This window comes from Lactuca saligna, chromosome 8 (assembly GCF_052625555.1).
Source record: "Lactuca saligna cultivar CGN05327 chromosome 8, ASM5262555v1, whole genome shotgun sequence".
NCBI classification, from domain to species: Eukaryota; Viridiplantae; Streptophyta; class Magnoliopsida; order Asterales; family Asteraceae; genus Lactuca; species Lactuca saligna.
The window spans coordinates 85,561,708-85,587,581 of NC_136424.1; the positions used below are offsets into that span (position 1 = coordinate 85,561,708).

The 25,874-nt window shown below is 34.7% G+C and overlaps 2 protein-coding genes across 2 annotated transcripts; both read right to left on the reverse strand.

The window, feature by feature from the left end:
* Positions 1 to 2,605: 2,605 nt before the first annotated feature.
* On the reverse strand, positions 2,606 to 7,046 carry LOC145009271 (uncharacterized). The gene is made up of 2 exons (XM_078967973.1): positions 3,987 to 7,046; positions 2,606 to 3,876 (listed from the first exon to the last, which is right to left on the reverse strand). The coding sequence occupies exons 1-2, from the start codon at positions 4,807 to 4,809 to the stop codon at positions 2,708 to 2,710; spliced, it is 1,992 nt and encodes a 663-aa protein (XP_078824099.1). The 5' UTR covers positions 4,810 to 7,046; the 3' UTR covers positions 2,606 to 2,707.
* Positions 7,047 to 20,192: 13,146 nt separating this feature from the next.
* LOC145009270 (uncharacterized) lies at positions 20,193 to 22,415 on the reverse strand. The gene is made up of 2 exons (XM_078967972.1): positions 21,547 to 22,415; positions 20,193 to 21,431 (listed from the first exon to the last, which is right to left on the reverse strand). The coding sequence occupies exons 1-2, from the start codon at positions 22,388 to 22,390 to the stop codon at positions 20,275 to 20,277; spliced, it is 2,001 nt and encodes a 666-aa protein (XP_078824098.1). The 5' UTR covers positions 22,391 to 22,415; the 3' UTR covers positions 20,193 to 20,274.
* Between the last annotated feature and the right edge of the window lie 3,459 nt (positions 22,416 to 25,874).

Genomic DNA, 25,874 nt, shown 5'->3' on the forward strand with positions numbered 1-25,874 from the left:
GTATAATGGGCTAAGAGGCTCCATGGATTATCAAGTTGGGTTAAACCCATAGGATGCTCCATGGGAGTTACAAACCCATGGGTCATGGAAATGAAGAGTTATGACACATTAGGGTTTACATGGTGTAACCCTAGATCTGTCAATACTATATAAAGAACATATTCTCCACCAAAATCGGTTACACATGAACAAGTGAGGGCTAGGCCAATTTTAGAAGTGTGTATTCTCTCTAAAGTCATTCCAAAAGCATTTGGTGTTGTGTGAAACATTTGAGGCATCAAACTTTGGGTGTTAGGCTCACAACGCTTCAAGGATCATAAGCAACAAAAAGGTAAGTTATTCTATCTTTCATTCAAGTTAAAAATTGTTCCCCATGTATGAAGTGGGTTTTTTTTTTCGAAAAAAAGTTCGTTTTTTATATATATCATGATGGATCTCTATGGAAAGAGGAAGAAAAATCATGAACAACGGTATATTCGGTTTTTTTGTTTGATAAAAAACATAGCCTAAAAAAAATTTTAAACGAAAAAAAAATGGTGGGTTTTTTTGTAAAGAGTGGATTTTTTTGGTATAATCCGATGTGTGCGTCCAATGTAAAAGTGTACATCTATTTTCTTGGCCATTGATCGTTATGATTTCTAATGCTCACGATTGGTTCCTTGGTTAATTATGGTTCTCTATTGAACCTCACCCTATATATATATATATATATATATATATATATATATATATATATATATATATATTCTAATTACACAGATTTATACATCTAAATACATTTCACTAATAGCCACATATCAAGAATAAGATATTGAAAGTGTGTGGTAGGGGGCGATGCATGTTACAAGGTGGTTGGTATTGGGTTGATATGCATTTCAAATGGACAAAATTGCAAAAATAGCCCCTGTGGAATGCATTTTTTTTGGGGTTTTAGTTCAAACCATGATATTTTTGGATTCGTGATCCTTTTGAGCTAGTTTCGTTGCGGTTTTGGTCCCTTGGTAAACTGAAATGACTGTAATGCCTTTATGATATTTTTTAATGTTTTTTCTATTTAATTTAAATGAAAAAGAAAATAAATAATTAAACTCTCTCTCTTTCTCTCATCATCTACTGATAAAATGTGTCCTTTTTGCATATTGGAAACCAAAGCAATTTCTCCAATGAAATTATCAGATATTCACTTCTCCGACTAAATTGTTGATACTCCTTACGTTCAAGGATTTGGTTTGCCTCTGATGAAACACACAAGCTCTTCAGGAAACCCAAATCGATGATTCCTCTGGTGAAACAAACCCAAAAATTGTTCAAGAAGCCAAAATTATTCATTAATGACACAATCAATAAAGCCCATATCAATGGAACATTAACCCATTGATTCCAGTGAAGAAAGCAGACCTTGTTAACCTGTATTTAGAAACCAACTAAAAATATTGAATCAAGCCCTAAATCTCTTCAATAAACCCCATAATTGAATGTTTGTAGAGATTACCTTGCTTTTGTTATTCCTTTGTGACAAGTCGAATTGGGTGGTGCCGTTGATTTAACGGAGGAGGTAAGTGGTGAGGTTGGTTTATCGGAGGATGTGGGTTACGATGGTGAATTATGAGGGAGAGGGTGAGATGAAGGAGATAAAGGGGGCCGACAATTCCAAGATTCTTTTGTGGATTGATTTCTAATATGATAAATTGCACGTTTTGCTTCTGATTTTGCATACCCACCATCCCGCTGTCCATCCATAGGTTTATCTTCTCCCCTTCTGTTCATATATAATTTGTTTTTGCCCTAAATCACTGAATCAGTGTATGTATGTGTTGAAATCAGCGAGGATGGCCTGCTGGAGACGGCTGTTTGTGGGTTTTACTCGAATCTTAGCGAGAACCCCTTTCTTTTCTAGGGTTCTTGCGACGAGGGTCTTTAGCTCCATCATTTCTCAAGTGTAATAATCCATCATGGGATGATTTTTGGGTATGTAAAGTTGATCTAAGAGAAAAAAACGGGTTGTGGTTAATTTGGAGAGAGAGAGAGAGAGAGAGAGAGAGAGAGAGAGAGAGAGAGAGAGAGAGAGAGAGAGAGAGAGAGAGAGAGAGAGAGAGAGAGAGAGACCCTCTTATTTTTTAATTAAATAATATAAATAATTATTTGATTTAAAAAATGAAAGAAAATAGAAAATAAATATCCCAAGGGTATTATAGTCATTTCAGTTTACTGAGGGACCAAATGTACAATGAAACTAGCTTAGAAGGACCACTAATCAAAAAAGTCGTTGTTTAGACTAAACCCCCCAAAAAAATACATACCACAGGGACCATTTTTACAATTTTGTCTTTCAAATGAGTGATGGAGGGGTGAGGACTCTCACACGTGTTTGAAGCATTGCATATAATCTTTTTGTTTTCTTTCCGGTTGTACGCTTTCATCAAGTAATAACAGAAGCTAAAAACTCTTCATGGATTCGTTCATTTTCTTGTCTGCTTGAATTGCAATTTCCTTTACCAATTCAATTTATGTTTTCACATACACAATAAATTATATGAATAGTCACCGAATTCCATAATTATAAATATATGCTTAATTTCCTATATTTGAACAAAAAGCTGGCAAGAGTTAACACGCACACACGAAAGCCACGTTTTTATTGTATTATTTACACATAAAATAAAGGGGGATATGTAACAAAGATTAATCACAATTACAAAGAGAGAAATCATAAACTCCGACAACACTTGTAATCTAGTGCAAACTCACACTCGTGACATTTAAAGATCATTTGGTAGTGTAATTTCATGCGACAGATTTTACATTCACCATCTGACATAATACCTTGAGAAAATGAGAGAGGATGTGGGTGAGCATCAGTGTTATAATCCCCCCCGAACTTTATATTCACGTAATAATAAATGCTTCTTAGCCCCCATCTATATGTATTTGTCTCACACTGAAGTATCAACGGAGCACAGGCAGTATGTATAGATTGAACACAATAATGACAATGATAGAAAGATTTATGAGGATTCAAATCCTCCTCGCATATTTCACAAAAGTATTCGCTCTTATGATTCTCAATCGGAAGGTAACTTAGGTGCATAAGATGCTTGTCACACTTGTGCATGATTTTCTCGGATAATAACAAAGCACATTTTGGATGTATATATACATCACAAATGTTGCAGCTGAAGAGAACTGGATCTTTTTTACGATAAACTCTAATAGGGAAAGCATAACTGGTCCATCTAAAAGGTTGGAGGCATATATGACAAGATTTAGGATAAAAAGGTTTTCGGACTATTGAAAGAAGGTGATCCGGATGAGATTTATGTGTGATTTCTTTAGGTATAAGCCCACAACCAACATCAACATAGTATTCACATTCCACGCAACAATAGGAAAATCCATTGCAAGGTTGATCACAAAGATCACAAAGGAACACACCGAAAAAGTGAGGAACGACTTGTGAAGACATGAGATGGAGGGTGTGTTCTGGGTGACCCGGGTGGTTTTCTATTTTTTGGGGAAGTCGAGTACACCACTCATGGAGAGCAAAGTTGTTGCAACTCTGGTGAGGGCATTTGTAAAAAGGCATGGTTGACGTGATTGGTCTGAGACATCCATTGCATAGCAATTGGGTCTTTTTCATTGGGTTATGACACATTAGTAACAAAGAATCCTTAATCTTTGAGGAGGAGGTTTGCCCATCAACTAGAATTATAGGGTGTGGATGACTTATGTGTTGTAAGTTTACCTTATCAATTACAAATGTTCCACTCTCTTTGAAAAACAAGTGTTTTGGTAGGCTATAAGATTCATCAGGGAATGGGAGATGAAGAAGGTGAGGATGGTCAACATCTTCATAATTTTTAATTGATTTTCCCGAGCCTGATAAATTGGAAATTAATTAATTAGTATTAGTATATCTCATCATTCAATCGCTAAACAGTTAAACAATCATCATATAAATTAAAGGGATTAATTAAATAATTAATTACCAGCAGGCGAGAAGATAGACATGAATGGCTCTCCTCTTGATGTTGCGCAATCCAGATGGGCATAGTACATGCAGACATCACATTTGTAAATCCAAAGATTCTCCGTATCATAAAAACCGTTAGTGCATACCCTGCATCTAGGATGATGTTTGGCTTTTTGATCTTCTTTCGAGAAGGAATATGAAAGGGTGAGTGGATGAATATGATAAAAGGCACCATCTGTTCTCTCTTGTATGAGCAAATATCTTGGTAGCTTAGCACAATCCTTGTGTATGGTGAAGCCAACACAAGTGGTACATTGATAGAACACCCCCTCATGTCTTTTCCCACAAGCATTACACTCGCACAAAATGTGCTTAGCAATAGCAGACATTAGCAAGTGAGGGTGGCTAGGATGATGGATGGTGTTTTTTTCTATTTTCAGGGCACAACTTACATAAACAAAGAAATCATAACATAAAAAACATTGATAATATAGTTGTGAATTCTCATGATGCGTCTCACAAATTCTGCATCTATTTTCGAAACTTTGACCGACACAACTGTAGGTCAGGATAAGGGGATGTGGGTGTAATGGGTGTTCTAAAGTTTGCGGGAGGTCATAACAGTATTCGTGAACTGAGAAAGTACACATCTCTCCCATACATTTGTAGTAGTACCTATGGAGCAAATTGATTTGTTGTCTACATCTTAGACATAGAGTTCCAATTTCCCCCCAGGCAATCAAAAAAACAACTTCATCATCTTCTTCAATGTGTTGATCTGCATATTGTAGATGCATATCAATGAGCTTTAGTTCATGCTCGTGTTCAACTTCCTCCATTATGATCTTATGTTTCTGTCTTTATGATATGCTGTTTGGGGATGCCTTATACAAACTATTTAATGCAATGAAAAGAATGTCTTTGTCACAAACTCATGAAACTGAGTACGCACGCATGTCTTTTGCTTTTCTGTCATTCATTTCACCTTTTCTAAGCAAGCATATATGCCCACCTTTATGCATTCCAACCGAATCATATGTTCCCTCTCATTCACTAAAAGGATGTTGGCTTTTAGCTTTTAAGAAAAAACTAGAAAAAACAAAAAAAGTTTCTAGCTTTTATGGTAAACAAAAACCTTAAAATCCAAAAACTATTTCAAGTAGCTTTCAGTTTTTAACTAATTTAATACATTTACAAGCTTAAAACTATATATTTTGCCAAACGCTTATGCATAAATAAAAGCTTTAACTACCAACTACCATGGCTTTTTTGGAATTGCATGTAATGCTTTTATATCAAGAAACTACTTATTTTACGATGTATTCTATGAATACTGGTTGGTAAAAAGTATGATACTCTAATCTGGACAATATATGTTTCTCAAAATCTTCATTATTCTAGATTTGGTTTTATGTTTTGTTCTTTGTGAAGTTTAATAATTAAGGAATAAACACAATTGAAACAAACAAAAGCATAGTATAACTCTTTTCCTTTTTGTTATCTTTAGTACCACCCCTCTAATAAGTAAGGAATAAGTCCCAATGTTAAGTTATATAAAATTTTATTTTCTTCCATACCTATCACCATGTTAACAACTATTTATGTACAATCAATCACCTTGAAAATTGTTTTTGTATTACAATTGTGTAATTAGTTACAAAATTCAGCATCAAACAAATAATTTTGTGTGGGAGTGACACTCAATCCACCAGATTAGGTTCATTCAATCCACCAATTTAGATTCATTCAGGATGACTACAATACATTGATGGACATGTCATCTCTTGTTTATACAAAAGACATAAATGCCCCTCACTCCTATCTAGTCTAGTATATTTGTAACAAAGGCAGGCTTAGGCATCTTTAGATGTTTCTTATGCTTTTCTTATTTTCTTTTGGGAGTTTAACTAAGGATAATCCCATGAATGTTTATCCTGATCATGAAGAGGAGGAAGAAGTAAGTGAAAATTCTGATGAAAATTCAGAGGAAGTTGAGAGCTAATCTTCAAGTTTCCGAAACAGTTAACCCACAAGTGTATTTAAGTTTTTACTTTAATTTTCATTTCACAAAACCAATATTTCTAATAGTCCATAGGGGATACAAAATAAAATATATCTATTCAAGTGTTGAAAATAAAATATAGCAACCACCCACATTACCACAAAACCAATCTTTTTTTTTTTTTTTTTTTCTTCTCTGAATGAGCATGTATATATAGTCATCGATCAGGAGACATAAAGTATGATGGTAGTGAGTTTGCTTTAAAAAATCATATAACTGGCAGGAGCTATAATTTTGCCCTGTTTAATAAAATCCTTAAAATACTAAAATACAAATAACAGTATAGTCACTTACCCACTTAAGAAAACTTGGTATTATTTAAAAACAAAGGGACTAATAACTTAATCTGAAAATAATTTTTTAAACGAATCGTAACCATGTGTGTTGGTTACATTGAAACCAAGTGCCAAATAGAATAAGTTATACAAGTCCATCATCATTTCCCACATCGACATAAACAAATATATGAAAAACTTCTGATGTTAATCAACAACAACTAGTAAACCTAACTATAAAACTTCTCTTGCAATGGAATCTGAATTCCTTTTCGTAAGAGATAGCTTCATCTTTCATTGAGAAATATTGTATCCAAGTTCGGTAATATTATACATAAAAGGAAGAAGAATTACTTTAAAAGCAGTGAACTTAGTTCACCAAAGACGGCTTTAGAGACATTTTTAGACTTCAGAGGACGTATATACGCCACCAATTCCGCATTGGGTACCTTCAATCCCTCCATTGGTGTTGCTGTTAGCTGAAACATCAAAACCCTAAACAGAAATCATAAACCCTAGTTTCCATAGTTTGACATTACATCGATGATCGAATTGAATGTCTATATTTCAACTCCAAAGGGTGCGGGCTGGCTTAAATAGGTCACAAAGGTGAGGTCGGCAAGGAGAGAACACTCCCCCTCACCTCGGCATGAATATGATGAGGTTTTATGTGGAACTAAGCACAACCTTACCGAGTCTTTCCTGTTGACAAGCTTTTTGACTGATGGGGGGGGGGGGGGGGGGGGGGTTTGACGCTCGGCAATAATAGAATAATCTATACATCATATGAATCACTAGAAGTGTGTAGAGATATATACACAGACCTAAAACGAGATGAGACAATAAGCATGATGTGCTTTATCAAATTTTCTTTTATGGTTAGTAGGGGTTTTATAAGGATGAATTTAATAAGAACTAGGGTGGTGTACCCACGCTCCGCGTGGGGCAAAAGGTATGTTTTTATCGGTAAATTTCCAACTGTTTGAAAACGAATGAGAATAAAAATAGAAGTAAGCAATAGGGCTTTGAAATTGTTAAACAACTCACAAACACACACATGGCAAATGCACGTAGATACATAGTACAAACACACACACACAAGACAGACTCATATTGTTTTGATCATTTTAAAGTGTTTTATGTTATTTTGACCATTTTGCCTTTGCTTGGTGTTTTCTAGGGGTGTCAATTTATGACACGATACGACAAAAATACACGATACGAAACGAAATCGGGACGAAATCAAAATTCGAATTCGTTTTCGTGTCGTGTTCGTGTCAAGTTTAAAAAACACGATGTCGTGTCGTGTGGTGTTCGTGTTTACAAATCTACACGAAATTGACACGATTGAGCATGTATTTTTCGTGTTTGTCGTTTTTATCGTGTTATATATGATTAAATATGAATTAAATAAAATAAAAGTTATGTAATATTATCTTTGTCGTGTCGTGTCGTGTTGTCGTTTTTTAATTGGTTCGTTTTCGTGTTAGTGAAAAAAAAACACGACATCGTGTTGTGTCGTGTTCGTGTTACAAAAAACCTTGTCGTATCGTGTCGTGTCAGACAAAAACACGACACGACGGCCCGATTTGACAGGCCTAGTGTTTTCTTTAGGTGCTACCTTTGATGGTCTCGTTTGATGATCTTAAGTTCTTTCGTGTTATTTTGACCATTTTGTCTTTGCTTGTGTTTTCTTTAGGTGCTGTCTTTGATTGTCTCCTTCGATGATCTTAAGTTCTTTCGACTGTAAAATAGGAGTATATTATAAACAATAGATAAATTATGTAGTTGTTATTCTAGATAACTGGACTAAATTAGTCCTAAGAATAAATAAAGATAAGTGAGCTATAATTTTTTGTTGTTGTTAAACTTATAAAAAGATCCATGTATAACCGGTAAAACCTATAAAAATGCAGTTATTTACCGTTATGAATAGATTGTGTCCAGCTTTACATATAGGGGCGGAGTCAGAATATAAAAATAATGGAGGTTTATATTGTGTCCGAAAAAGGTCTTGAACGATAGTGTAAAAAAAGTCTTACATATATAGGAGTCATATACTATATTGGCTAATCGGCAGTTAAAAGAGCCATAATGAAACTAATTAATTTTAAGAATTAAACTAAGTGGAGGTAAGTCCATAACTAAAATATGGGTGAAGTACTGAAGTCTATGAGATTTTAATTGTGGGTCCCAAGTTTACTCATAGTGATAACCCTATTATTTTTCTGTATATTAATTGAAATTTTAATAAAGATTGGCATGGATTTGTATCACAGAAAACCTATGTGAGCTTCAAATTATATATATACACCTGTATACTATAGTTTGGGCTTTTAAAGGAGAATGAGGGGGGCAGAGCATCCAGCAACCCCGTATTATCTTCGCCCATATTTACATAAACCTACCTGCAAGGAGAACAATCAAACCCTTAGTTAATCGTTGAGTCAACTAAACATTTTAAAGGATAATTTAGCATCAAAATGACTTAATCCTATATCACACACGTAAAAGATGAACAACATAACCATTATAAATTATTTAAAGAAGTCGAGCGCAATTCCTTCTTATTTTTCATTCTCTTTTCTTTTTTGGCCCTTAATACCAATTCATCCTCTATCATTTGAACTCGACTTGCAAACTTTTTTCCATAATACCCCTAAAATGGAAATGTTTGGTTAAAATTACTTATGTGCCCTTGACCATCAGTAAGAACAAATAAATGATGTTGATTCTATCCACTAACCGACTAAAACATCAACACTTTTATGCTACATTTGTTTGTATACACTAATTATTGATTTTGACCTGAAAAAAATGATGTTGATTCTATCCACTAACCGACTAAAACATCAACACTTTTATGCTACATTTGTTTGTATACACTAATTATTGATTTTGACCTGAAAAACATAATCCAATTTGCAAATTTAGGAATTAATGTGTCAATCAAAAGGATTCATGGAATATTTTATATAAATCGATAAAATCACATCAACCAATGCGTCTACACTTCAATTTCAGAAAGTAGTATAATAACAACCTGCTCAAGTCAACCATACTGAACTAAAACGGAAGACATAAATCCCAAGCAACCCTTTAGGTATCCCTTCCACAACCTAGCCAGCCCACCTGCAGTCCTTCCCACTTTACCCCTACCTCCTCTTCGGTCCAACAGCAACAACAATCCATGTCAACCTTAGACGAAATTTTGTATATCCTTTTTTACTGATAATAGTAATAGGTAAGAAACCTACAATTCAGAACATGCAATTTTATATCATACATAGCTACTGATCCCTCAAATTTCCCATAGTAGCCTTCTCCTTTATTCCAAACATCATCAACATTTCCATCCAGTTTTACCATATTTTTGTCATTTTTATGCCATCGAGGAGGTAAATTATCTTCTTCTTCAGTAAGATATTTCACTTGCAAGATCAATCATTCTTACTATAATTCATCAATCTTTATTATTGCATATTAGTTAGAAACAAATTTTGTACTAAAAGCTGAAAAGTTGTACCAAAATATTACCACCAAGGCTTGTTCCAACAACATATATGCGAATATCAGAGTATTTTTGATATAGAGGATCGACCACTTCGCCTATATCATCTGATTTTCTTGCAGTGTAGAAGCAGTCAGAAAAATGAAATGTCCTCAAAGTTGAATAGCAACAATCATAAATAGTATAAAACTAAAAAACATTTATGATAATGTATACTGTTTATAACCAGGTAAAATCTTTTGGGTTATGTAGAAAGTGAAATATCAAACTACACCCTTAGAATTTGATTGTATTTAAGATCACTTACTGAACCTATTGCTCTTTCAAGTTTCCTAATCATAGTTTAAATGCACAAATGTAATTTAAATTATGAGTTATAAATAATGCTACTCTACCGATTTATAACAACATTAAGAACAAATTACAGGTGTAAGCATTTTTCAAATGGATTTATCTCTTCCTTTCAATAACAGAAACTTGTGCAAGAACAAAGTCACAAAACATCTCCAAGATCTCATATGCAAACCATATACTTTGTTCTCTTATAACATGTGCCACCTAAAAGATTCGGCCCAAATTTCCTTACATGAAAAGTGAAAATAACAAAAAAATATTAACAAAAAATTAAGAACATACTAATATTTTCTAGCCCAAATTAAAGGAGTAAAAGGGGTATTACACCTGAGAATATTCAATACCTGCTGCAGCTGCTGGTGCATTTGAGTTGTGTTCCAATCGAATGGGTTGCCTGCTCAGAATAACACATCATCATTAAGATTTCGAACACACAAAAAAAAGCTATAGAAATGATCGTTTATAAAAGGTAAAGAAAGGGTAAGGAGGTACGTGGTTGAGGTTCCATTTGTTCATTCGAATTTGCTCCAACAAGTGCTGCTTCAGATGACTTTCCAAATGCATCCTAAAACGGTTTCTGTTGCAATCTTGTAACATCCTTAAAAATCATGATAAATTTAAACTTTTCAAAACAACCCTTTTTCTATAGAATTGTTTACAAAAACCATTGGTTCTAAACATTTGTTTATAATCAAAATCCATTTAAATCTTAGTTTTTAGAACATTGACATTATCAAAGTTTCCCAGAAATCATAAGTCCAAAACGTGAGGATGTGTATGGTCACGCCTTCGCCTTGACAAAAATATCTGAAGCACCTTAAACAATAAACTGAAAACTGTAAGCACGAAGCTTAGTGAGTTTCACCCAAAGTACCAATGCCATACCGAATGTTAACATATGGTCCATTAGCATGGCCTAGACAACTCTAGTACGCCAGCCTCACCTGACGCTCCGTTGCCAGCCTTGCTGGGGACTCTATGACAACCCGGTATTTCAACTCTATGTAACGACCTATAAAGTCAAGTATTGTAACCACGTTTGTTATAATGAAATTGACTTCGAAAATAAAATGTCCAAAAAAATCACTAATTAAATTATCTATTATGTTAAATATCATTAAACCGTGATCGTACGTAAAAAGAACGCCCAAATCTGACTTCGTATAAGGAAGTTATGAATTTTCCAAGTTTGGCTTAGCAACGGACAGCTAAAAACTCGAAACGGAGATCGAGCGACTTTTGACCGGAATGACCTAAATGAGAATCGAAGGTCTCGACAATGGGGTTTCAACGGTAAAAAGTCTGGCAAAAACAGACGTCAGATAATGAAGTTATGAATTTCTAACGAAATTTTCTTACCACGACCTTTTAAAAATGAATAATAAAAATAATTTCAAATTTTGCCGATGGAATCTAAACGAAAGTTATAGAGTATAGTCTCACCTACGCGTGGATATAAAGAACGTCGAAAACGGAGTTCGTATGAAGGAGATATGAATTTTTGAAGTTTATTAAATATTGAAAATATAATTTTTAATTTAATTTCGGTATTATCCGAAGGCTGAGTTACGGGCTGATCCGAGTTACGCCCAGCGTACACTCATATGCCCAGCGTACTCGAGGCATAGGCCTCGGATCGTCCACGTCACCCCTATGTGAGACTATGCCCCGTCCCATCCGGAGTCCGAAGCAGTCGAGGATGCGGTCACGCATGACGCACGAGTACGCCCAACGTACTCGCGTACGCCCAGCGTACCGAGGCGGTTCCCACTCCCTATAAAAGGGATGCGAGGGTTCCGAAGAAAAGGGCCAATTCCTCTCATCTTTCTTGCGTTTTTGCCTCGGTTTCCGTGCACGTGCTATCCCGAAGTCCCGGTTACCTTGCTCAAGTCCCGAAGGTCGTTTGTGCTTCCAAGATTCCCGAGAATCCCGAGAAAATCCACTTTCTCGAGTCGAAATTCTGCTCGGTTTTCATCTCGCCTTCTTCGATCTTTCAAGTGAGTTCATACCCCTACAATCCACACTTTTAAATGTTTTATAAATACTTTTATATGCTTTTAGGGGAGGGGGGTACAAGTAAAACACTCGATTATTATCATGTGTTATATAAAGTTTCATTATACGCTTTTTATCAATAGAATCATATGTGATTTATAACTATTATAGGGAAACTTTCGTATGCAAATTATACCACGATAACATCTTATCTTTTGAAACAAGAAATGATAATGTATTTATGTAAATCAAACACTCTGTTTATACTACAGGTATATGTGTCCAGTTTTGGCACTACAAAAGTTATACTTTTCATGACAAGTGAGCATTTCACTAGGGATTATTATACAAACGAAACGCACTTTTAGAAAACTATAATAGGTATAGTTTTACGAGAACACTACGAACTTTTACATACTGGAAATATTATTTCAAGAAGTTACTTTCATATACAAGAACAAACGAACATTTCACGCGTAAATCTGTTTTATACTAGGTTTTGTGAGACATTAAACTTCACGTATGCTCGAGTACACATTTCAAGTCCTGTATTATATACCAGAATCCCTTGGAGGGGGAGCATGGTGTTTGTGTAAAGCTCTATACGGGATTGACAACCCTGCACCCTGATTGTTAGCTATAGTACACCATTTGGGGTGACAAACGTAAGAACATTCCAACGCCTGAAGAACATTGTGTATAGGCATTTCTAGTTAATAGCATGGTTATAATACTCACATAGAGTATTAAAAACACATTGATTTACGGGGTTTTTCAGACGTATTGGAGGTTTTATACGTACATAAATTAACTACTTTAGGCATGAAAAACCTAATTGTGATACAAGTTTGGAACTTCTAAACCACTACTCACAGATGGGAAAACATCAACTTTCTAACAAACATTGGTCTTGATTTAAGGCTACATTTATACCAGTAGGAAATATGAGATTTTCTAGAAACTAACAAACAAAAACAAACCATTTCATTTCATACAAATACTATCATTTAATACTTATGAAACTCACCAGCTTAAATGCTGATCTACTATTTCAAAACTACTTGTATGTCCCAGAGACTCATTAATTGCAGGCACCAAACAGCTTTTTGAAGGAGGAACCCTACGGCGCCAGTTTAAATTCATATTTTTTTTGCATCATATTGTAATTGGTTTTGAACATGTACTCTTTTAACAATCTAAACATTCAATTATATATATGATGGTTGTATTGCTTTCTTTACTATGTATTCATTTGTTACGTTACCACATGAAGTCATCCGCCCCCGAACGTTTCCGCCGTTCCGGTTTGGGGGTGCAACAGATTGATATCATAGCAATGTTATTAGTGAACTAAGTATATCGAACCTCATAAGATATACAAACTATAAATGCTTAGGGACTCAAAGTCTCTGACAAAAGGTTTTCACACCTAAACTCCTTATTTCATTTAAATAGATTATTTTAGGTCATGAAAATACAAAATACATGCATACAAAGATATATTTTCATGATGAGAGCTATACAAAAAGTATTAAGACGAGTTGGACACTAAGATTAGTTCCCGATATATGTAATCGAATTTGGGACGAATATAGCCTGATCAACTATATTTATCCGAGATTGGACTAACGTACGTCGAGGAATGATCGTAGTGAGCAACAAGTCAAAACTTACCAAAACAGACACTAGTATCAAACATACAAATTTAAATACTATAGGAGTATTTGGTGCATACAATAGTTTAATCGACTTGTTTATTGGTACATGTTTTCAAGTTTTGTTCAAATCTTATAACCCTATTCTCATATAGTCAAATGGCTGGATTTCACCCACAATGGGACCCTTACTACCCGAACCAGGGCAATGGAGGATGGGTAGAGGAGGATCCTGAATCGGATGAAGAACCTATCAAGTTGGAAGAAGGGGACGACTCTGGTACAGACTCAGAACCAGAAGTAGTCAACCCTCCAGCCATTAGGAGGAACTTCCAGGGACCGACTCCAGTTTGGGGAAGTCACCTCCACCATTGGAGCCAACAACAAGGGATATGCTCTCCCTACGGTATGTATCGGAACTTCTATGACATCAGGGACGGGGGTTCATCCAACCGAGCACTTCCAGTCATGGTAGGTAAACTGGCCAACCAGTCCTATCAATCGGGGGTCCAAGCAAATCGAATCCGCGAAGTCAATGTAGAAGTACAAGTTCACACGGCCAACATCCGTCGTCTGGATATGTTGCAGGATGACACCCATCTCCGCGCCGATGCATTCCAAACACAAATGATTGCAACCCTTGCAGAGTTGAGGGAACAGCAAGCCGCCTTCGATAGGCGTCTTATGGAATCAAAGCAATCGGATGCGGAGTCAAGCTCCAAGCGCAACACACGTCGCAAGTAGTACTTGCAAAAACCTCAAAAAAAATTATAAGTTAGGACCTCGGCTAAACGTTTTTACTTTCTTAAACCTTGTAAACGGAGACCATTTTAGGGGTCAAATTTTCGTGATCGTTGTATCATCTATTATATTAATATAATTTGCACGCTATTATTACTACGTTGATTATTTCATTCAATCTTTAAAATATTATGGAAAAACCATACGCTTGTTCATATATTCGGATTTACGAATAACTCTCGTTCTTCTATCTTTGAGACTCATACTATCATCTGTTGTTGAACTATAGCGATTTAGTTCATGAGACACATTCATTTTCTATACTATGGACTTCTTACCCTTGTTTTTTCAATCTTTAGTTGAAGGATGTCTCCGCGTAGAAATCCGAGACGAAACAACCGTGGGGAAGCACCAATACCACCACCACCTCCACCTCCTCAATTTGATGCTGTCATGTTCCAGGCAGCAGTCACCGCAGCTATGGCGGCTGCCATGTCACAGATCAATACCCATGTTACTACTGGTTCAAGAATTGGCATACATCCTTCCAACCATGGCAATAGTCATGGGCAACCCTGGGAATGCACCTATAAAGACTTTACGAATGCTAAACCCAGGATGTTTAATGGAACGGGTGGTGTGATGATTTTAAGGCAGTGGATTGAAAGGACGGAATCAGTCTTTGAAATCTGCTCGTGCCCTGAGCACAGCAAAGTCAAGTTTGCAACTTACACACTTACTGATAGAGCTTTAACTTGGTGGAATGGCCACGTTAAGGTACTTACTCTGATAGTGGCGAATTCAATAAGTTGGGAGAGCTTAAAAATCATGTTGATGAGGGAGTACTGTCAACGAGGAGCGATTCAAAAACTCGAGCATGAACTCTGGACTCTTGGAATGATTGGTACCGACATAGCAACTTATACCAACAGATTCTGCAATCTGGCAATCCTTTGCCCAAATATGATTGCTCCTGAGAGCAAGAAAATAGAGAGATACATTTGGGGACTGTCGCCCCAGATTCAGTCAAGCGTGTTAGCTTCAAAACCTGACACTTTTGAAAGTGCCAAAGAGCTGGCACAATCGCTTATCGATCACGGAAATCATCAGAACTCAACAATTTATGCACCAAAATCACAAAAGGGAAACAACAACAACAACAATAACAAGAAGAGAGGATGGAATAAAGGGAAGGGTGGGTCTTCCCAAGAATCCTCGAAGAAACAACAACTAGTTATAGTGAATGCTGCTACTGTACCTACTACTGTTCCTACAAATCTCTACCCAACAAAGCCTTATGTGGGCAACCTTCCAAAGTGCACCAAGTGAAATTACCACCACAATGGACCTTGTCGAGAAATGCAGTGCTCCAACTACAATAGAAAGGGACACACTGTCTGTTTCTGCAAAGCCTCCGTAAAGCCGATCACTCAAGTTCCCAATGCTGGTGTAGGCCAAGCTTGCTACGGTTGTGGAGAGGTGGGCCACTACAAAAGAAACTGCCCGAAGGTAGAGAATACCGGCGGAGTGGGACGAGTTTTGGCTATAGGTCACGAAGAAGCCATAGCTGATCCTACAGTAGTTGATGGTACGTTTCTTCTCGATAATTCATATGCATGCATACTATTCGATAGTGGAGCAGAGAGAAGCTTCGCGAGCCAAAAATTTATTCACTTACTTAAACATAAACCTAGCATGTTAGAAGAATCATTCACTGTAGAAATGGCAAATGGAAAAACAGAAAACACTAACTGCATATACATGAGTTGTACATTAACTTTAGACGATCACTCTTTCCTAAACAACCTCATGTCGGTCCAAATTAAAAGTTTCGATGTCATAGTTGGCATGGATTGGTTAAGTCTTCTTCGCACCGACATCATGTGCTTTGAAAAAGCAGTTCGTCTTAATCTCCCTAACGATGAAACATTAGTGATTTACAGCGACAAATCAACTACAAACCTTCACATCATTTCGTGCATCCAAGCTCGAAAGTCTTTGTGGAAGGATTATCATGCATTTCTTGCACACATCTTCGATACGAGTCGGGAAGTAAAGGATATTAACAACATTCCAGAAGTACGCAACTTCCCCGATATCTTTCCAGAAGAACTACCGGGATTACCACCACAACGCCAAGTCGAGTTCAGAATCGACTTAGTTCCAGGGGCTACCCTAGTAGCAAAATCGTCTTATCGTCTGGCACCAGCAGGAGAAGCAAGAACTTTCCAGTCAGCTTAATGAAATTCACCAAAAAGGATTCATTAGACCAAGTTTCTCACCTTTGGAAGCATCGGTCTTGTTTGTAAAGAAGAAAGACGGATCGTTTCGTATGTGCATCGACTACCGAGAGCTGAACAAACTTACTGTCAAAAATCGTTACCCTCTGCCCCGCATTGACGACCTATTTGATCAACTTCAAGGAGCGAGCTACTTCTCGAAGATAGATCTATGATCCGAATATCACCAATTACGAGTGCTAGAATAAGATGTTCCCAAGACAGCCTTCCGAACCCGTTATGGACACTACGAATTTGTAGTGATGTCGTTCGGATTAACCAACGCAGCAGCGATATTCATGGACCTAATGAATAGAGTGTGCTGTCCTTACTTGGATCAGTTCGTCATCGTCTTCATCGATGATATACTTATCTACTGCCGAAGTAAGGAAGAACATAGTCAGCACCTACGAAGAGTCTTAGAAACACTACGATCGGAGAAGCTCTATGTGAAGTTCTCTAAATGTGAATTTTGGAATCGAAGAGTCAAATTTTTGGGCCACATTGTTAGCGAAAAGGGATACATGTGGACCCCTCCAAAATTAAGGCCATTAAGAACTGGTCGGCACCGAAGACACCTATAGAGATTTGTCAATTTCTAGGTCTAGCTGGCTACTATCATAGATTCATAAAGATCTTCTCTAGCATTGCGAAACCTCTTACTACATTAACCCAGAAAGGCGTGATCTTTGACTGGGAAGCAAAACAAGAGAAGGCGTTCTAAACACTGAAACAGGCCTTGTGCACCGCACCGATACTATCCCTCCCCGAAAGGTTCCCAAATGGACCTAAGAACCCGAGGACAAGATGAGAGAGCATTACTAAGAGTTGTTTACTGTTACAAATTTCGAGGAAGAAATCCAATTCAAGTGGGCAAGAGCTGTAACATTTTTATTCCAAGTATAAGTCTTTTGTTTCTGGCAAGATATAAAATCAAATTTTTGATGACAACACAACGTGGTAAGGATTGGACTACAGCACGGGACATGTCATTTAATAGTGGTACGGTCAAGCCCTCACTGCGACGCGGTGGCTACTGAGACTCAAAATCGTAGGTCTCAGGTTTTGGGGCTTATTTATTGGCTTTAACTTCTAGGTTTGCCTCATTTGGCAGCCCCATTCAAAGAAAACTCTCCCTCGTATAACCCTAGCCTTCATTGGTGTTGTTTGAGCTTTTGTGCCTCTTTGTCTAAAGGTTAAAAGAAGAAGGAATTCATCTTGTTTCTTGAGTGCTTCGTTCTAGTGTAGACCCACTATCTTTACCTTATTTATGATCCTTTGAAGGTATAAAGATTCTATCTTGACCATTTCTTCAATGCTTCGTTCTAGTCTAGTTTATGTCACTTTATGATCTTTTTGTCCCAAGTCTTCATGCACTTAGAGTTTGAGTCAACTCCAGAACCACTTGGTGTATTCTATGACTTCTAGACCTTTGTTGTTAGTAGAAAAGGTGTTTGCATGATCTAGCTTTGAGTTCATGCATTTTAAATAGCCATCAAGGATTTAGGTTTCTAGATTTTGGCTTATTGAGATGTCCTAATGGATTTAGGTTTCTACGTTTTGGAGCTCTAGAGATTTAGGGTTAAGTACTTAATCCATTAATCTATTTTGGACTTTCGCAATGGTGTGATGGAGTGTAGATCGCGACATGGTGGCGAGTCCAATAACGAGTATTTTGTCGTTCAACCACCACAGGGCGGTGGAGGTCAACTGTTGACCGTTGACTTTTTGACTAGGTTGACTTTTAGTTAACCTTAGGGATTTTGAGTAGTAAGGTGAGGTTTGACCTTTGATAGGATAGAAAATTTGTGTAGCTGTTTCGTAAGTCGTTGCGTAATGATCTTTCAATTTGTGTTCCAAGTGACTTTTCTCATTTTATTACTTATGACATAGTTTCTATGACATGATTGTATACTTAGCTTGATTGGTAGGGTCCTGTGTGCTACATGTATGTTTATGTGATTCATTCAGTTGAAATAGACATGTTGGGTTGAAAAATACTCGTTCGGTTGAAATAGACTTGTTGGATTGAAACACACTTGTTTGGTTGAAATATACTTGTTGGGTTGAAACATACCCGTTCGGTTGAAATAGATATGTTGGGTTGAAACAGGCTCGTCGTTATTATGTATGGTGAGTATAAGTTTTGGTTTATTGTTGTGGATTTAAATGTTTTAGGTACTTCAAAGGATATTGGGAAGACGAATGTGCGAGATTCCGTTTTACTATGATACTCTGATTTTTGTGATATGTTTTTTGAAACAATGATTTTGTGATGATGGTTTTTATTAAAATGACTCCTTTATTACTTTTAAAAATTAAAGAAAATTGTTGTAAAATTAGGACGTTGATTATGCTACTATATACATTTCACATTGGAGTTTATGTCATCACAAAATGATGGATCAAATCATATAATTATGAAGGGAATTTTTGTGATCATAGTGTTTCTTTCTGGTATGTGGTAATTGACATTTAAAATGGAAAAAAAATTAGTTATATTTTCAAGAAGTTATTTCAATGAAATGGGTATTATATTTAGTATGATCTATGATGAATTTTCAATGCTATTTTTTCGTGAAGATGTTTTCTTAACATTTCAATTCCTCTTGTATGTAAATCCACATTTCAATTTCTCTCGTATGTAAATCCATAGTTGAATTTTACCAAAGTTTACTTCCTATTTCTAACTAATTGTAGAATGTTGATTTGAATATGTAAACAATACGAACATGTTAAGTGAGGTTGAATCCTTTTTTTTAGTGAACATTGATTCATATAATTACATTAGTACACATAAGTTTTAATTCCCAATTTAGGTTTGTTATAAGATAATATTTAAATGATACTCGTTAAGTTTTTATATTATGAAGATTATGTATGTTGCGTACATTGTGTTTGTGAAGGATAATTATAATTTTATGTTTCACATCAACTAAGCAACCTCAACCATAAAAGTCATCCAAAAATTTAAAGATTGCATTCAAAAGCACTCGAAAGTATTACAAAATCTTAACGACTACATAGATATTATTTGTTATTGCTCCTCTTGAAAGGCATATAAAATAATACATATAATCTACTTTGAAAATAAGAAACCGAAACAAAGACACACAAAGACAATAAAGGATATGAATATATAGTTAACTACTTAATAGTCATAAAAAGTTGGTTGAAATGAAAACAATGCTATCTATGAATAGTTAAGTGCTTTCATCATTATATATAAGTGTTTGACTTGTTAAGATGGAACAAAAACATCGAAAGAGTTTAGCATGCATTCATTAAATTAAACTTCATACTATATCATTTTACACATAAAAAATAAAAATAAAAAATAAAAGAAAATGTAGCGAGAAATACAATTACAGATCATATTGTGGTTTAAACATATGGAAGATACTACAAGAACTTCATATCTTGTTGAGACACCTACATGCTACAACAATTGTAATGAATTGCAAACTTACACTCGTAACATTTAAAGATCAATTGGTATTGAAATCCTTGACTACATATATTACATTGGCCATCCAACACAATACCTTGAGCAAATGAGAGAGGGTGTGGGTGACCATTATCGTTATAAATTCCTCCAAACTTTATATTCACAAAAACATGAACACCCCCATGATACATCGTATATGTCTCTGTCTCGCACTTAAGTATTGATGGAGCACAAGTTGTATGTATGGACTGAACACAATCTTGACAATGATAGAAAGATGCATGAGGATTCAAATCCTCCTCACAAATTTCACAAAAGTATTGGCTCTTATGGTTCTCAATTGGGAGGTAACTTAGGTGCATTTGATGCTTGTCATACTTATGCCTGATTGTCTCAGCTAATAACATAGCACATTCAGGATGTATATAAATATTACATGTCTTGCAATGGAATGAAATTTGACTTTCAGTGTAATGTCGTTTACAAATACAACAAAGATAAGCATTAATTTCTTCTCGAACTATTGAAAGCAGGTGACTCGGGTGGGCTTTATGCGTTATTTGTTTAGGTATAAACCCACAACAAACATCAACATAGTATTTACATTTAAAACAACAATATGCAAATCCATTGCAAGGTAGATAACAAACAGCACAACTGAACACATCAAAAAAGCAACCAGGTATATTTGAGTACATGATGTGGAGTGTGTGTTGGGGGTGGTCTGGGTGGTTTTCTATTGTTGTGGGGAGTTGAGTGCACCACTCATGAAGAGCAAAATTGCAAATTAGTTGAGGGCATTTGTAAAAATGCATGCTAGGCATGATTGGTCTGAGACATCCATTGCATAACAGTTGGGTCTTTTTCATTGGGTCATGAAACTTTGTTGATAAGAAATAACAAGAATTAATCTTGTTTGAGGGGGAGGTTTTCCCATCCGTTTGCTCTTGATTAACAAGAATTAGAGGGTGCTCATGACTGATATGTTGTAGGCTTACCTCATCATTACTTGTAAGCATTATAGGTCCAGTTTTTTTATAAACAAAATGTTTTGGTATGCTGTAAGTTTCATCAGGGAATGGGAGATGAAGAAGACGAGGATAGTCAACATCGTTGTAATTTTGAATGGTTTTGTCTGATCCTGATAAATTGGAAATTGAATAACAAGGTAGGTAATTAATATATACCAAATAAAGCTATGTACTGACATAATGATTTAATTACTAAGGAAAGAAAAGCAATTGCAAATGATTTACCAGTAGGCCACCATCTTTTTGATGTTGTGCAATGGAGATGGACATAGTACAAACATTTATCACATTTGTAAATCCAAAGATCCTCTGTATCAAAAAACTCAGCGCCACATAATCTACATCTGGGATCATGTTTAGCTTTTTGATCTATTTGGGGGAAGGAATATGAAATGGTGAGTAGGTGGGTATGAGAAAAAGCACCATATGTTCTATCTTGGATTAGCAATTTTTTTGGTGAGAAAGCACATTCACTGTGTATATTGAAGCCGCCAGCACAAGTGGTACATTGATAAAAGATTCCTTTATGTTCCTTCCCACAAGCACTACACTCACATAAAATGGGCTTAGGGATAACACATGTTAGCAAGTGAGTGTGCCAAGGATGATGGATGACGTTTTTTCCTACTTCCATAGCACACCGAAGATCAATGGAGAAATCACATTTATTACATTGGTAAGATAGTTCTCCATGGTTTTGACCTCTCTTACAAAGTTTGCATTTAAGATAGTAATACATATATGAAGATGAATATGGTACCAAAAGAAGAGTATGGTGTGGGTGTGATGGGTGCTCTAACCTTGAGGGGAGCTCAGCACAGAATTTGTGAAGTGAGAAATTATTACATGATGATGAACATTTGTAGTAGTACCTGTGGTATATATGGATTTCTTCCCCACACCTCCAACATGTGACACCATGAAACCTCTCTTTCGCAATTGAATGACCATCCTCATCATCATCATCGTCATCATCATCCTCTTCTTCCTCTTCTTCATATTGTAATTGTAGCTGCAAATCAATGAGCTTTAGTGGATGCTCGTGTTCTGGTACTTTAATTGTCTCCATGATAATTATATTTCTCTGTTTATGATTTTCATGTTAGACTCCTTATCCTATTTATAATCAAGAAAGAGAATATATGTGTCCCAAACTCACGAAACAAGGTGAACTTTTTTTCTTTCTTATGCATTATTGTTTATCTTTTGTTTTTTAATTTTGTTTTTCACTTTATCTTTTGTCCCTATGGTTTCAAATTCCTTCGTGACATTTTCCCTTGGTACCCTTTAGGACTTTCAAGAAGTGTAGTTTCTTTGCAGCAAATGTAATCTTCGACACCGAAATATATATATATATATATATATATATATATATATATATATATATATATATATATATATATATATATATATATATATATGAACATCAAAATCATAACCTGAAACACAAGTGTTTTTCTGAAGTTTAATACATATATATATATATATATATATATATATATATATATATATATATATATATATATATATATATATAAACACAACTAAAACACACAAAAGCATAGTATAATTCTTTTTTCTTTTTCTTTATCTTTAGTATCACCCCTCTAATAAGTAAAGAATAAATCTCAATTTTAAGTAAGGAATATATATATATATATATATATATATATATATATATATATATATATATATATATATATATATATATATATATATATATATATATATATATATGTGTGTGTGTATGAGTGAGTGAGTGTGTATGTGTGTTGTTTAGGATCATTTGAGAACTTAAACATTGGTGACAACCCAAGATTTTTTTAAATTCTTCTAAAATACTTTGAAACTTTTTTAACTATAGAAGTCATTAAGTCACTTATTAAGCAATTAATTTATTGAAAAAATTATTTATTTATTTATTTATTTCTCAAAAAACAAAATTCACTTTTTTCCGGTGAATTAAGTATTGAATAAGTGACTTAGTATTTGGTATTTTTGAAAACAATTAAATCTTTGAATTTTTTTTTTTTAGATGTTTAAAAAGTTTTGAGGTTATACAAATCATTGAATCCTCAACTGTACTCAATGCAATATATATATATATATATATATATATATATATATATATATATATATATATATATATATATATATATATATATATATACTAGCCGTTTACCCGTATCAAGCGACAGGTGCGAATATTTTTTTCATAAATTAGTTTCCAGAGGCAATAGTTTTCTTTGTGTGATTATTTGTCTTTTGTAAACGTGTATCCGTGAAAAACGACAATGACGAATGGTTTATTTCGAAAATTAGTTTTCATTCAATAACATATGATATTCTATGCAAACTACATATTTTCTCACCGTCATTGAAAATAATAATTTTTGTATTCGTGTTACTTCCCTAAGGGTGCAAGATGTAAACTTGTCTATGTCATATTGTTCTTAGCAACGACAAATAAACTTGCCATTCAAAACATGATCAATCCAACTTGGATACATAAACGTAGGAACCAGTCCAATTCAATTATAATTGTATATCGTTGGATTATATATTTTTCATCATTTCATGAGGCTTTTCTAAGACACACACACACACACACACACACATATATATATATATATATATATATATATATATATATATATATATATATATATATATATATATATATATATATATATATATTTGTTATTATATATTAATAATAATACAATTAACTACATTGAACTAAAAAGGATACAAAACAAATGTTAATAAAATGAGGGGTGGATGTCAAGTTTTTATAAAATCAAAGGGAATTATTAAATATTGCACACGTTAATGATAAATTGATATTTCAATTTTCTAATAATAGTTACTATTTAGTAGCATAATCAACCAAAAGCACTTGATATATGCTAATATAAACAAATCGATTTGTTGAATATCTATATACGATCCGTTGCTACTCCTTTATACAATAACAAAAAATTACTAACATATGCTTTGTTGCTTCACCTTGATACTATCTTCCAGTAATGCAAGTCTTGTATCAATGAAAAGGCATGTGGCTTCCCCTTCAAATACCCTCTTTCTATTGGAAATTTTTCTAATTTTCTAAACTCAAGTAGAAAATTTTCAACTTTGAGCCTCTTTAGTTAGGTTGACCCACTTTGAATCCCTTTCTATCCATGTATACATTATCAATAAAATCTAAAATGAGATATTTTTAAAAGTACAAATCGCCAACAACTTACATAAATATGAAACTTTGCTCTTAGGAAATCTACCGGATGCCAAAAGAGAGGATACCGTCATTATTTTATTATCAAGTTCAAGAAATACAACAATGACACTTCCTTGGAAAATTTTAATCCTTTGCTCTAATTCTAAGCTATGTAGAGATAAAAAAAATAAATAAATAAATAAAGTATTAACCATAAACCAATCATGTTTAGCTCGTCTTCTATTTTGAAAACTTATAAATAGGTGGAAGAAAGCCTTTACCAATTGCATAAATAGAGATGTAAGTAAGACCCATGAAATGAAGAGAAAAAACATTAGAAAGAACCACAACATGCAGCATAAATCACTAAACATGCTCAAATATTTCTTACTTTATAGATTTTTAAACCTGAGAAGGCATAGTACAAATGATGCAGTGAGGTTGAGGAAAAATGATGCAATTCATATCAGATAGATGCAATGACAAACAAACCTTACAAGGTAGAAAGCTTACATAGACCACTCTGGGACACAGTAAGACTTTTACCTTACATACTGGTTGGGGATACATAATCTCAGATCTAGTATTGTACCTGAATTGGCAAAATAACAATCGAAATCTTGATTGGTCAGAGTTGAAATCTTCCACAAATAGACAATCTTGCAAATTATGACAGAAAAACAACTCCTGTTTGTCCAAAATTGTATTATTAAAATATGCTTGTTCAAGTTAAGAGCATGAATTTTTCTAACACGCATAATATTAATAAAGTGATAGAAAATGAAAGAATCTTTCGAGTTACAATCTCAGAAACCAGTATCTTGATAGTTTCCTTTCATCCTAATCTAATAGATTTTCACATACCTGTTCGAGAACCATGATCAATAGCTCCATCAGAACATTGTTTTCCAGACTTTTCCTTGGTCTGAAGTTTACAAAGAATAATAAGATAGCAAAAGTGTACATGGGGTCGGCTACTAACCTTCATTGAGAAGGATTGTAGTAGAAACCAAAAGAAACCAAAAATACAAAGTTTCAAATGTGGGAAATCAAAAGAAAAAAAAAAAACAAAACAAAAACATTAGTAATCAAGAGAAAAAATATAAAAGGTATAAGAAAATGAAGGAAATTTACTTATATGTTGAATGGATGACACATGATATCTTTTTTTGCACGTGTTCGTTGAGGTTTCTGGCATTGGTCTGATGTGGTTGTCTAATAGGCAAAAAAAAGAAATGAAAAAGAAAGAGAGGGAAGAACTGAGATGGATGACATACAAAAAATAAGTACAAAATCTGAAATCCAACCTTTTGCAGAGAGAAAGATGTGAACGCCA